Source organism: Alosa alosa, chromosome 1 (genome assembly GCF_017589495.1).
Source record: "Alosa alosa isolate M-15738 ecotype Scorff River chromosome 1, AALO_Geno_1.1, whole genome shotgun sequence".
Taxonomy (NCBI): domain Eukaryota; kingdom Metazoa; phylum Chordata; class Actinopteri; order Clupeiformes; family Clupeidae; genus Alosa; species Alosa alosa.
In genome coordinates this window covers 30529441-30546687 of record NC_063189.1, presented here as the reverse complement: position 1 = coordinate 30546687, position 17247 = coordinate 30529441, and the positions used below count along the sequence as shown (strand labels likewise).

Here is a 17247-nt window from a genome sequence, read left to right as displayed (position 1 = left end):
TGACTGAACACAAGACGTGATCATCTGAAGAGCCTGTCCTGACTGGCACAAGGTGAGACGGATGTCTTGACTATGGCGCCTTGTTGAGAGCCAATTGTGAGCGTGAAATCAGTGGCCAAATGGTGATGTGCGGTGATAAATTGGCAGGAGGGCGGCCATATGGCGACTGTCTCAGGCATATGGGCCCACGCGGCGGTGACCAGGCTCATGGCCAACGAGAGGGACGCTAGAGAGAGGGATCTGGAGTCTGCCAGAGGCCCACTTTCCTTCCGCTCCACTCCGCACCGGCGTTTGAAAGGAGGCTGCGGTCTCTGGGGAGTACGGAGAGAACTCCAGTGCACTCTCGCAGCCGCCCCCGAGGAGTCTGAACACACGTCTCCCTGCCGACACTTGCCGACATTGAAAAGGAGTTTCAAAGGAAGTATAAAAAGACGCAGGCCACCCCCCCCCTTTTTTCTGTCACCAACTCTCAGAAAACCCAGACTTTTTTTGAGAAACGCTCCAGTGAAGGTCCTCAGAGACTTGCCGGAGAGAGAGCGCACTTATTCCCAGCGCTCTCTCGTGTGGACGCTGGTCATTTTAGGGAGTGCATTAGAGACATGCGCTCGGCTGTTGCCAGCAGGCTTTCTGTTGTCCAATCACATCGCTGTGTCTTTGTGAACTTCCTTTGAATGCGCTTGCCATCTCTCATCACATGCAGCCATTGCAGTGCGGGCCCGGTCACTCATGGACTGTTTACTAGCGCACGCACTAATCAGCCTGGACCAGGCACTGGTGGACCAGATAGAGAGCTCAAGATGACGAAGCCACAGACACACAAAAACACAACAACACACAGGACGTCACACTGGGGGGCACTGGGACATGAAGAGAGAAGGAAGGAGAGGGAGAGGGAGAGGGAGAGGGAGAGAGAGAGAGAGAGAGAGAGAGAGAGAGAGGGAGGGAGAAGAGGGGGAAGAAGAAGAGAGAAGAGTTGGAGGGGGAGGAAAGAGGGAGGAGTGGGAGAGGGAGCACCTCCCCTGCTCCGTTTACCATGAGGAGAGCCTGCTCCTGCAGGAGCTGCTGCTGCAAGATCTCCAGCTGCCGCTGCTCCTCCTCCAGCTGCCGACGGATATACTCCTGCAGCCCGGCAGCGGTCAGCACGGAGAGAGAAAGAGAGAGAGAGAGAGAGAGAGAGAGAGTGATGGTGTGAATTCTACAGAGGAGAGCAGACGAGAAGAACTGCGGTGTGCTCATGGCGCTGTGTGCCCTCAGACATAAGAGAGCACTGGCCTCAGCAGCCTTGAAAACACACACTACACACTGACAGGGAAAGACAGACAGGAAGGATTATGAGAGAGAGAGAGAGAGAGAGAAGAAAAGAAAGAAATAGAGACTGACATTTGCAATTCACACATCCACAGTGTGTGGAAAACAGACTCCCTAAGTTCCTGTACCTGTGAAAGCTTAAAAAGGAATGATAAAGAGAAAAAGAGATAGAGAGAGAGAGAGAGAGAGAGAGAGAGAGAGAGAGAGAGAGAGAGAGAGAGAGAGAGAGAGAGAGAGAGACTTTGTCTGATTGTGAAGCCATCTACTATGAGGTGCTCTGGAGAAATGATCCCATTAGCTAAGCCATCCATCAAGAGCACGGCTAGATAATTAACCTTACACTAAGAACACACACCTATAATGTGAGGGTGAGGAGGAGCGCGAGGGAAGACCAGAAAAGGAGAGAGAGAGAGAGAGAGAGAGAGAGAGAGAGAGAGAGAGAAAGAAAGAAAGAAAGAAAGAAAGAAAGAAAGAAAGAAAGAAAGAAAGAAAGAAAGAAAGAGAGAGACTTTTGACTTTCAAAAAACCCCTTTTATTGAATGGATCAAAAACCACCTTAACAACCCCCACACACACCCCAGTCCCCATGACATCACCACATAAATGCCAAGGCCCCATCAATAATGGAGACCAGACCCTTGTCAGTACACCATTTCTGTGAGAAAGGATCCACACTGTCTGAAACTTTAAAAAAAAGCATATTCAACCCTAACCCTTGATTCCACCAAAGCTTTAAACATGTCCACAAGGTTGACAATCTGGCCCTCCTCCTCCAACCTCCTCCAACCTCCTCCAACCTCCTCCAACCTCCTCCTTCCATATTGCCAGTTTTGCTTGGCCAATCAAGAAGTTCATGAAGGTGCACAGTTCCCTTTTGTTTTTGGAGTATTTAACCCCAAGGATGAACAGTTCCTTTGAGAAAGTGAACCCCAACCTCTGGCCCACTCCCTCCAACAACTGAAAAAGGGACAACAATTTCAGACAGCCACAAAAAACATGAAACACTGAATCAGGTACATTACAGACACTACATAAAGGTGAGAGATCATGCCTGAACTTGACGACAAAGACCTTTGTGGCCAGAAGTACCCGCCACTGAAGGTCCCCAGACCTTTTTGGTATGGGGGGCTTGTACAGTACCCTCCATGATGGTGACAGATCTTCACTGCCCCCAAAATGACCCCTCCATTTTGTGTCAACCCTCCCCTTAAGCACATTAGCATTAGCAGATTTCACAATGGCATTATACAACATCTTTCTATCCATTGATGTAAAATGTATATCAAGCATCCCCTTAAAAGAAAGCAGTGTCCCTGTAGAGGCGTATGTGGGGCTTTTAGGGGTAATATGTAAATCCGGAAAGGGGACCTCAAAAGGGCCCCCATCCAGAACATGATTGATGAACCTTAATAGAGAGTCAGGAAGACCTGCCTTCAGGCTTCTCAATATGCCCTCCACTACCCTTTTTGACCTGCAGCCCAAAGAGGACACCTGGTCAAGGACAGAGCGCCAGCGTCTATCAGCGAGGTTCAGCAGGTGGCCCAGTGTTGTAATTTTTGCCCCAGTGAAAAGAGACACAATGTTCTTGATATGTCACCCTCCATTGTCCAGAAAGGATTAAAGAACAAAGGTTCATTGAGGCCATAATGCTCCGAACATGACACCCTAAAGTGTCCCCAGGCCTCAAAGACTGAGCTATAGAAACTTTCAGTTTGAGTTTGAACAGTGGCAGTGTGTGGCACCAGGAACAGCTGTCGATCCAAACGCATCTCAGTCCTGGTTCTCAGCATTGCCAGACCGAAATCCACCCATGGTAGATCAGTCCCGTATAGCAGCTTCTGGGCGGACTGCAGCCTCATTGCCTTAACCTTACTGGCCAGATGGATGAGCCCCTGCCCCCCCTCAGCTAGGGGTAAGTAAAGGACTCCTGGAGGTAGCCAATGGTTCCCATCCCAGAAGAAGTTTACAAAGCTTTTCTGTAAGGAGGCGAGCTCAGCTGGCGGGTTAAACACAGTCAATCTGTGCCACAGCATGGACGCTGCCAAATTATTGACTACCAACACCCGCCCTCTGAACGACAACTGCGGTCGAATCCATTCCCACCTCAGCAACCTCCCCAGCACCTTATCAGCCAGCCCTGCCAGTTCCTCTGGATGTACTGCTCTGTGCTGAAGAAGACTCCCAGGATCTTAAGCCCGTCCCTGCCCCACTGACAGTGCACGGGCACGCCCTGCCACCGCCCTAGCAACAGGGACAGACTCTTCCCCCAGTTCACTCTTGCAGAGGTGCCACTTTGAAACAGGTCCAGACAGGCCAACAGAGAGAGAGAGAGAGAGAGAGAGAGAGAGAGAGAGAGAGAGAGAGGAGCACAAAGCATGACACTCCGAGGCGCCTGTAGGAGCAGCTAATTCATCAAAGAGCCCTATGTGTCAGGAGGTGTCATAGCTGATGCTGCTCCAGCCCCTGGGGCTTCCAGACCAAACCAGACGAGACCAGATGAGAGGGAGAGAGAGTTCCTTACTGAAACAAAAGCCCTACTGAGAGAGAATAACTCTAACCACACCAGGCTTCAGGCCCTCACACACACACACACACACACACACACACACTCTTTCTGCCTCTTCCCCTTACAGAATGCTGAAACCAGAAGCTTTAATGAGGAAATAATATAGTTTGTGTCTGCACATGAGTTTGTGAACTAAAATGGAAAACCATGAGTGTGGAGAGTATTGATTTTCTATATGGGACTGGAGGGAGGTTTATCGTTCTATATATAGGCTGAGAATGTGACCGAGTATCATAGCTGCTTACTGTGAGGTGTGTCTTGATGAGTTGATCAGAAAGTTGTGCATCAATGAATAAGGTGTATGTGTGTGTGTGTGTGTGTGTGTGTGTGTGTGTGTGTGTGTGTGTGTGTGTGTGTATGTATGTATACACTGCCATTCAAAGTTTGGGGTGACTTTCCATTCCACTCCATTATAGACAGAATACAAGCCGAGATCAGTTGCATTGTTTTTTTTAATCAGGGCAGCAGTTTTCAGATTACAGTGTGTGCCTACATAATTGCAAAAGGGTTCTCCAATGTTTTCTCAGTTAGCCTTTAAAATTATATCAGATTAGTAAACAGAATGTGCCTTTGGAACATTGGATGAATGGTTGCTGATAATGAGCATGAGTATGAAGATATTGCATTAAGATCAGCCAATTTTTTTCATATACAACATTAATGATGAAAACAAGGACATTTCTAAGTGACTTCAAACTTTTGAACGGTAGTGTATGTGTATGGCTGTGTGTGTGTGTGTGTGTGTGTATGTGTGTTTGTGTGCATGTGTGTGTGTATGGGTATGGGTGTGTGTATGTGTATGGGTGTGTGTGTGTGTGTGTGTGTGTATGGGTGTGTGTGTGTGTGTGTGTGTGTGTGTGTGTGTGTGTGTGTGTGTGTGTGTGTGTGTGTGTGTGTGTGTGTGTGTGTGTGTGTGTGTGTGTGTGTGTATGCACCGTACCTGCTCCCTCTCAGCCTGTCTCCTCTCCTCCTCTCTGCGGAGCTGCTCCATCTCCTCATAGCGTCGTCGCTGCTCTCTCTCCTGCTGCTTGCGGAGCTCTCGGTCACGCCGTTGTTGCTGCACACACACACACACACACACACACAGAGTGACACACATGTGTGAATAACACATCACATTGAATCACCTTCACTGGCTTTTCATCAGGCCCTATAGATGGCAGCAATTCAGACACACAAGCTTGGTGTGTCTCTCTCTCTCTCACACACACACACACACACACACACACACACACACACACACACAGCTAGGCATCTTCCAAATGCACTCTGTCATCAGCCAGCTCAGGTCATGTGGAATGTGGGCCCTCTCCAGCACCCTTGTCATGGCTAATCCAAACAGATGCTGGGATGGCCATGCAGCTAGAGCTTTGCAAGGCACTGCAGCAGAGAGCCAGCACCCTGTCTGCACCGCACGCAGTCCTGCTATACGCCTAGCATTTCACTCTAGTGTTTACACGGCTAATTGGCTGCTAGCGCAGTCCTGAGCTGACCCCTGTGCGGCCATTTTAGCCCGGTGGGGCTCCGAGACGCCCGATCACTGTGGGAATGGAATGTCAGCTGGGAGATTTGTGGCTTTCCATGGTAATCGGGAGTCTGTGTATTTTTAAAGGTCTCTATTTGCCACGCCACAGGAGTGCGTGTATGCTTCTTAGCATTTCCAAACAAGCTCGAACATGCTTCTGCAGACTAAAAACAACTATAGTACTATAAATAACATCTATACGGCATAGACATGCTATGCTACTTAAGACAACTTGAATTAGGTTCATAAGCTCCTGGCCATAAGCATGTACACATGCAAATAATTAGGAGCACATAATTATGTCTGTTTACAGATCACAATAATTTTTGTTTTATCATTGTTTTGTTTTACATTTTTGTTTTATCTATTTGAAATATAAAATAGCAAACTAGACAACCAATAACTCATCTGATTGATTTATAGATAGAAAGATAAACAGATAGATAGATGGCTTTACTCATCCCCAAAGATATTTTATGTCCTCATGTCCTCATCCTATATGTGACCCAGGTCTAAGAGGAGGTCTGGACATGGTGGACGTGGTGGATGTGCCCCTACCTCCTCCAGCCTCCTTCGCTGCTCCTTCTGCTCCTCAATGCGCTTCTGCCGTTCAGCCAGCAGTAGGCGCTTGTGCTCCTCATTCTGCTGCTGCTCCAGCTGCTGCCGCCGCAGCGCCTCTGAGCGCTCCTTATTGGCCAGCTGCAGGCGCAGGAAGTCCCGCCTCAGGGTCGACTCGCCCGGGACGTTGATGATGGAACTGTGCGGAGACAGGCGTTGTGATTGATTTGGGACAGCTCAATGAACCAGCAGCTGTTCCGTCATGGGGCGTGACACACCAGGCCAGTGTGTGTGTGTGTGTGTGTGTGTGTGTGTGTGTGTGTGTGTGTGACTGACAGGCTCTCCGGCTAGGAAAGGCACTAATCTGGGCCACTAATAAAGACAGTGCTCCGGGGGCTCCAGGTCTCCCTCCAAATGAAAACCCGCTCCACTGATAGCACGCTACTGCCCTGGAGAGCCGTGGGAACCGAGGGGAACTTTATCAGAGGCCAATATGGAGACATGCGGAAAAAGCACTTTCTCGCTCTCTACCTCTGTCTTTCAGTTTGTTTGTGTGGTCTCTGTCTTTTTCATACCTCTGTGAATGTTGTACATATTGATTGATTAAAGGTTTTGTAGTCGTTTCTTTGCATATTGTAATAAAGCATCATTTTTAAAATCGAAATCTCTCTCTCCCTAACTCTCACACACTCAGTACAGTAAACAGTAGCAATAACAGAGCATTAACTTATAATTTGACATCTGTGCATCTTGGCCTGTAATGTATGCTAAAGTGTGTGAGCTGAAGTGTGTTTTTCAGTGCTTCAGTGCGTTTTTTCTGACCGTGTGTACGGGTTGTGTGTCGGTCAGTACCTGACCGTGTGTTTGTGTGTCGTTCAGTACCTGACCGTGTGTATGGGTTGTGTGTCGTTCAGTACCCGACCGTGTGTATGGGTTGTGTGTCGGTCAGTACCTGGGCTCTCCCTTATCGTGCTCCTCTTCCTCCTCTTCGCTCCCGCTGTACTCGTACTCCGTCTCATCTGGGGCACAGGGGACAAACGTAAAGTTCACTCTACACACACACACACACAGACAAACGTAAAGCTCAATCCACACACACACACACACACACACAGACAAACGTAAAGCTCAATCCACACACACACACACACACACACACACGTAAAGCTCACTCTACACACACACACACAAACAAACGTAAAGCTCACTCTACACACACACACACACAGACAAACGTAAAGCTCAATCCACACACACACACACACACACACACACACACACACACGACAAACGTAAAGCTCAATCCACACACACACACACACACACACACACACACACACACACACACAAACAATCCTCACTCTACACACACACACACACACAAAATCAATAAAGCTCACTCTACACACACACACACACACACACAGGGGACAAACGTAAAACTCACTTCACACACACACACACACACACACACACACACACACACACACACACAGGGGACAAACGTAAAACTCACTCCACACACACACACACACAGGGGACAAACGTAAAACTCACTCCACACACACACACACACACACACACACACACACACAGGGGACAAACGTAAAGCTCACTCCACACACACACACACACACACACACACACAGGGGACAAACGTAAAACTCACTCCACACACACACACACAGGGGACAAACGTAAAACTCACTCCCCACACACACACACACACACACACACACACACACACACACACACACACACAGGGACAAACGTAAAGCTCACTCTACACACACACACACACACACACGTAAAGCTCACTCCACACACACACACAGGGGACAAATATAAAGCTCACTCTACACACAGAGACACACACAGGGGACAAGCGTAAAGCTCAATCCACACACACACACACACACAGGGGACAAACGTAAAGCTCACTCTACACACACACACACAAACGTAAAGCTCAATCCACACACACACACACACACGTAAAGCTCACTCTACACACACACACACACACACACACACACACACAAACAAACGTAAAGCTCAATCCACACACACACACACACACAAACACACACACACACACACACTATGCTATGGATTTGACTGCATGTGGCATGCTGATCGACCTGACACTGACTTGTGCCTGTGGTTGTGGTGCACATGCAATTCATTTCAAGGTGGCTGCTATGCCTGACATGGCTTCATGGTTTGGCTCAGGGGGGTAATTGGACGTTTCTGTTTTGGCTCTCTTCGAGCTGCCTGCCCTTTGAGGCTGTTAACCAGGCTGGACAACCGCCAAGCCTGGTGACACTAAAGCGGCCGTCATAGACAACGACAAAACCGCGTCGGTCCAGAGACGTGGCCTCAGCTTTCCATGCGGTCACTTAATGCATGCCTGCATTTCATCTGCAAACTCATTTTAGGATTGTTTTATGTCTGGAGATTTAAAGGGAATTCCAAGCGTGTCCAAGTGTGTGTGCGTGCGTGTGCATGTGTGTGTGTGTGGGCATGCATGTGTATGTGTGTGTGTTTGTGTTTGTGTGTGTGTATGTTTGTGTAGTTACATGTGTGTGTGCGTGTGTGTGTGTGTTTGTGTTTACACGCTTGTCTGCCTGTGTATGTGTGTGTGTGTGTGTGTGTGTGTGTGTCTACACATAAAAATGTGTGGTCCATCTGACCTCTCTCCCCCCTCTTCTTGCGCGTGCGGTCGATGTGGTCCTTGAGCTGGATGCGGATGTGCCTCTCGTTGGGCAGCTCCCTGATGAAGGCGTGGGTGAGCAGCTGCTCCGTGCTGGGCCTCTGGTTGTGGTTCTTCAACAGACAGCTCTCGATGAACTGGTGGAACTTTTTGGACCTGTGCAAGCGGAGCAAGAGAGAGAGAGAGAGAGAGAGAGAGAGAGAGAGAGAGAGAGAGAGAGAGAGAGAGAGAGAGAGAGAGAGAGAGAGTGAGTGTGTTAAGCGCTGTAAGGGAAGAAGATAATTCTCAAAGTCACCTGAGAAGAGAGGGGGATTAGGCTAACGAGAGGACAGGGATTTCCCTTAATGCATGGAAAGGTCAAGGTTCCATAAAATCAAAATCCATGCCATAAATACATGAAAAACATGGTGATGGTGACTTTTACGATCCATACTCTTTTTCTGGGCTGCAGTCAGTGTGCTGAGTCAAGGTCAGCATATCTATCAGCCTCTGTCTCCCTTTCATAGTCCATAGAGACACCTCTGCACCTGTCTCTCTCTCATACTCCCTACACACAGCCCTGCACCTGTCTCCCTCTCATACTCCCTACACACAGCCCTGCACCTGTCTCCCTCTCATACTCCCTACACACAGCCCTGCACCTGTCTCCCTCTCATACTCCCTACACACAGCCCTGCCTCTGGCATCCATTGTCTGCATTTTAAACGTCCTCTGTGCAGTCTCTCTCTCTCCCTCTTTCTCTCTCCCACTCACTCTCTTTTTCTCTCTCCGTGAGCTTCTCTCTCTCCATGAGCTACTCCGTCTCTCTCTCTCTCACGCGCACGCTCTATGCAGCACATAAAATCTGCGCGCCGAGTGATTAAACTGAGGTTCAAATTGGTAGGTGTGCCTGAGCTGTCAGCACCATTTTTCACGCCATTCGCCTTTTTGTCTGTAACGAGCCGCCGTCCGCTGTTAAGAGGCCACAAGAGAAGGCGAACGACACTGGCAGGCAGACAGGCGGGCAAAGCTGGCGTTCTCCCCCCCTCCTGTAAAAATGCATCAGCCTAATTCAGATGAGGATCAAAGATGACAAGAGAAGGGCGAATAGTGAAGAATGCACTTGAGAGAAATAGACAGGCTGAGGACAAACTAGCTTTTGGAGATTACTCGACTGACTTTGAGACCAGAGCCAGGACTTGATATCGTGGAGAGATGGAGAGACTGAAAGAGGGGAACCTTGAGCACTGAGATATGGGAGACTCACCACTTCTTGGACTTGAGCCGGGGAGCTGGGTTCCTGGGGATGAGGAAGAGGGCACGCATCGGATGCATGTCGCACAGTGCTGAGAGAGAAAAGAGAGAGAGAGAAGAGAGAGAGAGAGGAAAAAGATAGCAAGAGAGAGAGAGAGAGAGAGAGAGAGAGAGAGAGTGTGTGTGTGTGTGTGTGTGTGTGTGTGTGTGTGTGTGTGTGTGTGTGTGTGTGTGTGTGTGTGTGTGTGTGAGAGAGAGAGAGAGAAAGAGGGTTATTTTTTTCAACTATGACATGAGGCATACAATGTTATTGTATGCCACAATAAAAGGACAAACACACACATATTCTGTTCATTTGGCAAATATTGAGTGGTGTGTGAGCTATTTTAGCTCCTACTCAAATACACCAATACACACACGCTACAGAAAGAACCTTTGGGACAGTGTAGCTCCTCCTATACTAAATATCGCATATGGAGACCTAAATATTTTACATCAATTTCTAATGTGTTGTGATGAGATCCAGTATAAAAGGTTGAGTGTCAGTCTCTGCGGTTTCTCCTGTCTATTTGACCATGAAACGCCGGAGGGGATCACGGGCCAAGAAACAGTGCTTATGGATAAGGAGTAGGAACTGCCACAGTGGCGACAACATGATACCATCATGATGTTTGGGTCATGATATAGTGTCACTGAAATTCCTATTATGTTGTTAGTCACTTTGGTTAAAAATGTGTCAGCCAAATGTAATGTAATGTAATATTAAAAGTAATGCCATTTGAATCAACAATGTACTGGCATTTCTTACTGCCAGATGGGAGTTTCTGCAGCCATTTTGGCATGGTAAATTTGCTCTCCTCTGACTTCCTTTCCAATGTCCTCTGTGACACAAGAGAAGAATTGTGCATTGTGTCTTCATACGCCTCTTAATATTAACCAAATAAATATCGCAATACCTCCTGTGCTGACCCTGCGCCAAAACTATAACAATGAACTTACAACAAGTAGTTTTTCTCCCACCTCTACTGTGCTATGGGAAATAAAATGGCTTGATACTGTGGGTTGTGTAGACCTGCACCTGTAAGCCTGAACCCAAACAGAAACACCACACCATGTTCTTTAATTTCCCCTGCCTGCATCCACAAGCAACCCCAAAGTAATATCCTCACACCTCAGTGTCTCACACATGCCCACAGAACCGGAGTCAGGTGGAGGCCTTCTGCAGAGCATCCCATGGCTTTCACTTTCATCACATTATAGACTAATATGAGCATCTCAATAAGGAGCACACATTTCCACAGTTTTGTACAACCAACTACATGTGAATGCCTTCAGTATTGTACTGAACATTGTTACATCATGAGCGCTGTGGAGTGTGTTTTTTTATTCCAAGACTCTAGTTTGGATGCCCAGAATAGTACATGGTATCTGTAAGCAGCCATTCAAAGCTCATGTTTGGGCACTGGCGGTCAGCCTGCCTCTTACAAGCGTGTGTATCCATTTGTCATGGGAAAATGAGGCAGTGGCAGCTTTGCTGTGTTGGTGTGCAGGTGTCTGTGGGTAGATAGTCTCATAGGGTGGTTTGTTTTGACTTGCAGTGCACACCCAATTCATTCCAACTTGCCAATTTGCCACTAATTACCCTATGTTTAACTGGTTCAGCAACTTAATTTCAATGTTATTCTTCTGTTGCATGTTGGCAAAGCAATAAAAACTGACACCATGTCAGTTGACACCTTTCCACTCATGCGTTTCAATAGACTCCATCTCACGCCATCTCAGACAGAGTTGGTAGAGGAGGACTCTATGAGCTTTACTGGACACTGGCGCGAGCCTCTGGTAAAAGGTACCACAAGGGACAATTTTCAGGAGACCACATGACAAGTGATTTCTCTTCATATGAGACAGAGATAGAGGAGAAATAATTGACAAAGAGTGTACTCCCCCACACACACAGTGTAAGTGATTGTCCCCGATTTGAGGAATGTTTTATGACCTCTGACCCCAAGGTCAGGAGATTTAAGATGAAACGACCCACATCGGTCACTCCAGCTGTCCAGTTACACTGCCCACCACCGAGCTCAACAGCGCAGGGCTGGCTGAGGACTAACACACCAAATCCTCAGCTGTCTCTCTCCCACATGGCTTCACTTCACACTCCCAGGAAAACAGCTGCTGCCCAACCTTTGGTTGGTTGGTTGGTCTCTCTCTCTCTCTCTCTCTCTCTCTCTCTCTCTCTCTCTCTCTCTCTCTCTCTCTCTCTCTCTCTCTCTCTCTCTCTCTCTCTGTGTCTGTGTGTGTGTGTCTCTCTGTGTGTGTGTGTGTGTGTGTGTGATATCAGTGAGTGCCTAAGTATGTATGTGTGTGCTTGGCTGCCAGCTGTGACAAACCTCCTATTGTGACACCCCCCACCCCCACTCTCCCCTGTTAATGCCCTGTGTCTAATGTCCTGTTCTGGCACTCTGCAGCAGGTGACTGCTCTGTGACTTACGTGGGGCTCCCTCGGCCATCTCGATGGCTGTGATTCCCAACGACCACAGGTCACTCTGGAGAGAGAGATATATAGAGACAAAGAGAGCGAGAGAAAAGAAAGAGAGAGAGAAAGAAAGAAAGAGAGAGAGAATGAGAAGGAGAGTGAGAGAAAGGGAGAGAGTGAGTGTGTGAGAGAAAACAAACAAGAGCATTACAGCAATGACAAATGGCAATGGCAGACAGAAAACAAGGAGGAGAGAGAGAACATGAAGAGAGAGAGAAGAGAGAGAGAGAGAGAGAGAGAGAGAGAGAGAGAGAGAGAGAGAGTAGCACAGTCACAAAAGAGGCAGAGTACGCAGTCAACACAATGGGCCCTGTTCACTGTGGGACCTTAGCAGGGCACTGGGGTGCGACCCTGAGTAATCTCCCTATTAAGAAAGCCAGAGTGCCGCACCAGACGCCTTCCTCTACAGTCACTCTACACCAGGGGTGGGCAAACTGCTGCCCGCAGGCCGGATCTGGCCCGCCAAGCACTTTAATCCGGCCTGCCAAGCATTTCATTTGGTTCAGGCTGCTCACTATTTTTTTCCTGCGATACACAACGTTGGTTAGCTTTACTGCAAACTGCTTTTCACTCTTCTTAGAAAACGTTTACAATGTCAAAACATCATGTGGTGGGATGTGCGGCCCGCCGGTCAATTTTCAAAACCCAATGTGGCCCTTGAGCCAAAAAGTTGGCCAACCCTGATCTACACTCTCTCCTGCTCCGTGCTCATCATTTGCTGCTCTGATTACGTTCCTTCTGTGATACCAAGCCACTGCAAAACAGACCCGTCACAGCTGAGCTGAGCAGCTGCTGGATGCTATGGGATGCTAATGTACTTGATTAGGCGGCGCCATCTCTTAACGTGGTCAGTGGAACATACAGTATGGCTATGAGCAGCCCATAATGATGGATGGAGATGGCTCAGGGGGGAGGCCAAAGTGTGTGTGCGTGTGCACACACACACACACACACACACACACACACACAGGGTCTGTGTTCCCTTAACAAGCTATCCTTATAAATCCAATCATGCCCACTCAGACTCAGGAGGTCGTGGAGAAACGTGCACATTCCCACCCGATCATACTTTCATGTTGAAAGAGAAAGTATGAACACAGAGTGCCTCTTTGTTTTGTGGGACGTAATATTTCCCCCGAGGCTAAATCCCACCCTGTTTGTTTTCAACCGTTGCATGAAACTAAGCTGTCAATGACCAACACCTCCCAATCACAGACAACCACAGAACAGCTCTTGTGTCTTGAGGGCTTGGCAGAAAACTTACTAACTTCAATGTTATTAATCTCGGATAATGAGTTTTGAATGATTCCTTCCATGTGACTGGAGTTACTTTTCCATTAAAACCCCTCCCTGACCTACACCCCCCCTGCCCTGGCCAGTTCTGTGGGGACAGGGAGCACCGTGTGCACAGGGGTATTCTGCCTCCACTCCCGTCCGCAACAACAGTGGACTAGGGCCCTGATCTGGCTCTGATCTGGCTCTCTTCTGGCCCTGTTCTGGGAGATCTGTACACTGCAGCAAGAGCTGCCATCTGGAGTACGACACCAGCTATAGCTCTTTCAGCCGGTGTCTGAGGAAGTCATTCGAAACAATACTGCTCCTTCAGGCAGGAGTCTGGGATTTACATATCCCAGAGTGCACTGGGGCAGTGTTTGAGACCGAGCTTGGCTACTCCTGCAGGGGAAATGACATCAGCATCCACAGTCAGCGAGTGGCAAACTCTCAGCTACATCCTAAAACAGCAATAACGACACTCGCCATTTTCATGTAGTCCCACTTGAACTCGAACATGAATATTTTAGCGGGTAAGATGCGGGGGGTTGGGATGCGAATGTGTGTGAGCGAACAGATGCTTACTGGAGGAAGAGAGAGACAGAGAGACAGAGAGAAGAGAGAATATTTCCTCTTATATCCAGCACTAATTAACACAGAAAAACATGGACATGGAGAAACAGAAGAGAGAAAAGAAGAGCAGGAAGGGCTGCAAGTATGCAGGGAATTGAGACTATTCTCTCTCTGCTTAAGAGACTGAGATTAAGTATGCACTGTAAATCTGACAGAACCCTTTTAAAATACCATCTTCTGAGCCTAAAAGGTTTATGAAAAATTTAAAGACTGAATGTCAGTGGAAGAGAAACTGAGGGTAGAAAGACAGATGTAAGAGACCGAGACGGGGAGATAAAGAGAGACAGAGAGAAAGAGAAACAGAGAGAAAGAGAGAGGGAGAGGGGAGAGGGAGAGCACACCTTGAAGTCGTACGTAGCATCTGGGTTCTCATCGCAGGCGATGACTTCAGGTGCCATCCAGTAAGGCGTTCCGATGAAGGTGTTCCTGCGGCCAACCGTGCGGTCCAACTGAGCGCTCACACCAAAGTCCACTGGGTCCCACAACAAAACACCACAAACATTTACTCACACTGCTCACAGTGAGAGGAACTATTCACACTGGACATCAGCACAACACAATTAGAACACAGTGACACTGGGCTATTTATTCCTACTAATTATTCCCTTTATTGTGCTACTGTGAGCACACATAATATTGAAGGAGACCGCATAGAGTAAGGCCATTTGTCACTGATGACCTTTAGCTGTGAAGACTTCAGTGTCAGCCCATTCAACTCATGCCTTTCACTGTGACCAGTCTCAGTCAATGGCAGACAGCAGGCTCATTATTAAGTTGAGCCAAAGCCATGCCATCACCAAGGTGACTGCTCTTACTGACCGGGCAGTAAAACCCCTGGCCTCATGCATAGAGCTTTGAGACGGTCTGTTTGGTCCCTCAGCTGTGCTAAGAGGCCATACGCGCTCTGCAGACATGTCCAGAGGCAACCCAGTTTTTAGGTGTAGCTGGATGAGGAAGGGGAGAAGGGTGGGGGTTGTAAAGACAGCAGCTCTGCCTCCTCATTACAGTTGGGGTGAACAGAGTTCACTGGGAGCCGCGATGCAACGCAACGCCACGCAACAGCAACAGCAACAGCAACCAAGCAGGGAGCCCGGGGATTTCGACAGTGATTTTGACGTCACGCTGCTGAAGCCGACACAGCTACATATACCGGTAGATTAGAATGCGTAGAAATATATTGGCTGTCCATTATTAGCTCTGCAGACATGTCCAGAGGCAACCCAGTTTTTAGGTGTTGCTGAATGAGGAAGGGGAGACTGTGTGTGTGTGTGTGGGGGGGGGGCTACACTAATCCTTTACATGTTACTTTAATTGTAGCTGTCAATCTCTTGTGTTCACTTGTAGACGGGGATGTAATGAGCGCCTCTGATGTGTCGGTAGATCTGCCTGATAGAATGCCGGGGGGAGCAGAGGAAGCTTGCACACTGCTCCCAGATCAGCAGGAGGGAGAGCATACCGACATAATACAAGTCAGCTTCAGGGAACACTCAACAAGAGAGACAGCCATGCTAACAGATTGCATTTTTTATTTATTTATTTATTTATTTATTTATTTATTTATTTATTTATTTATTTATACGCTCTCACATTATGGTGCCACTCTGATGAACATGCCGCGCAAGGCTCCAGGTACAAATCTCCGCCTGATCCTCCATACGGCAACACACGAAACCCTCACTGTACTTACACCACGTCGAGCATTAAAAGCTAATCAATTATTTACCTTGACAGTGCAAATTGATTTGGCTTTAATGTACTCGAGATCAGTCGATTGGTGCGCCTTGAGCTGGGTCGGTGCGACCGGGTCTTATTAACGGCATGCTGTGTGAAGGGTGCATTAAGGCAACGTGTCAGAAATAAAACAAAGAAATGCTTTCAAGCCCAGGCCGCTACTTTGAGAGCGTGCTGGGGCAGAAGAACGGGGGCATTTGTTTGAAGATGTATAGGATCTAAACCGTGGTGGGCTGTGGGGTGGGTGCTGGGCGTAGTGCTCACCGAGCTTGACCTCGGCGTTCTCCGTGAGAAGAACGTTCTGGCCCTTGATGTCTCGGTGGATGACTTTGTGCTGATGGAGGTGAGCAAGGCCCTGTAGAACAGAGAGAAGAGAGAGAAGATGACACTCATTCAATTATAGTGCACGAGGAGACTGGAGAGAGACAGAGAAACGTGAGGAGACACACAAATGCCAAGGAGACACGGCAGAGGACAAGCTGTGGACGTGAGAGGGAAATGGCAAACACTCTCCCATTACATCTCTCTTAGACGGGGAGGGACAACACAGAGCACTCAGGAGAGTTTGGTCATAAAGACATGAGCAATGGAACTTCACTAATTGTCCAGACATCTCTGATGGATTCAGCACATCGGGTTTTCGGGTTTTAAGTAAGAAATTGAGTCGTTAATTAAACAATCAAGTCATGATTATAATCAGGAGGAAGGCCATAAACTTGACAGATGATGTTTGAGGGGAAATGATTTATGCAAGTGCTGAAAGTAGTCCTCCAAGTCCCAGCTCTAGAGACCGACAGATAGAGGGAGAGGAGAAAGGAGCTCATAAACAGACCGAAGTGACGTTCCCATTTAATGTCTTAACGCACACTTTGACCAATCCATTATGACATCCTGACTGGAGACAGAAATTTCACAGAAATCTTCTAATGCACATCCAACTTTGATTGGCCAGACAGGGTTGGATTAACTGTGGATTGACGGTTGTAAGTGGTAAGCTATGCTTGAGGAAAAACAGCTGTTCAGAACTCCCCTCCTTGATAAGGAGTATCCATTTTCAATCCACGTAACACCGTGGATGGAAACGCACTCAGATGCACATTTTCTTTATCCAAATTGTTATGAATGCAAATGAGTTAAATGGGAACCCAGAGAGAGAGAGAGAGAGAGAGAGA

The 17247-nt window shown here is 48.0% G+C and overlaps 1 protein-coding gene across 8 annotated transcripts in view; it reads right to left on the bottom strand.

Moving 5' to 3' along the window:
• The window catches only part of tnika (TRAF2 and NCK interacting kinase a), an 83590-nt gene that overhangs the window by 22334 nt on the left and 44009 nt on the right, over window positions 1-17247 (bottom strand). For 5 of the 8 annotated variants that reach the window (XM_048256456.1, XM_048256465.1, XM_048256482.1 and 2 more), the window contains exons 6-14: window positions 16340-16430; window positions 14686-14816; window positions 12395-12449; window positions 9917-9995; window positions 8651-8826; window positions 6910-6976; window positions 5958-6156; window positions 4815-4931; window positions 1033-1119 (exon numbers count right to left, since the gene is read on the bottom strand). In XM_048256456.1, the coding sequence (XP_048112413.1) occupies window positions 1033-1119; window positions 4815-4931; window positions 5958-6156; window positions 6910-6976; window positions 8651-8826; window positions 9917-9995; window positions 12395-12449; window positions 14686-14816; window positions 16340-16430 (1002 nt within the window). The remainder of the gene's footprint in view (window positions 1-1032; window positions 1120-4814; window positions 4932-5957; window positions 6157-6909; window positions 6977-8650; window positions 8827-9916; window positions 9996-12394; window positions 12450-14685; window positions 14817-16339; window positions 16431-17247) is intronic. The other 3 variants (XM_048256473.1, XM_048256500.1, XM_048256508.1) reach the window with 1 other exon arrangement.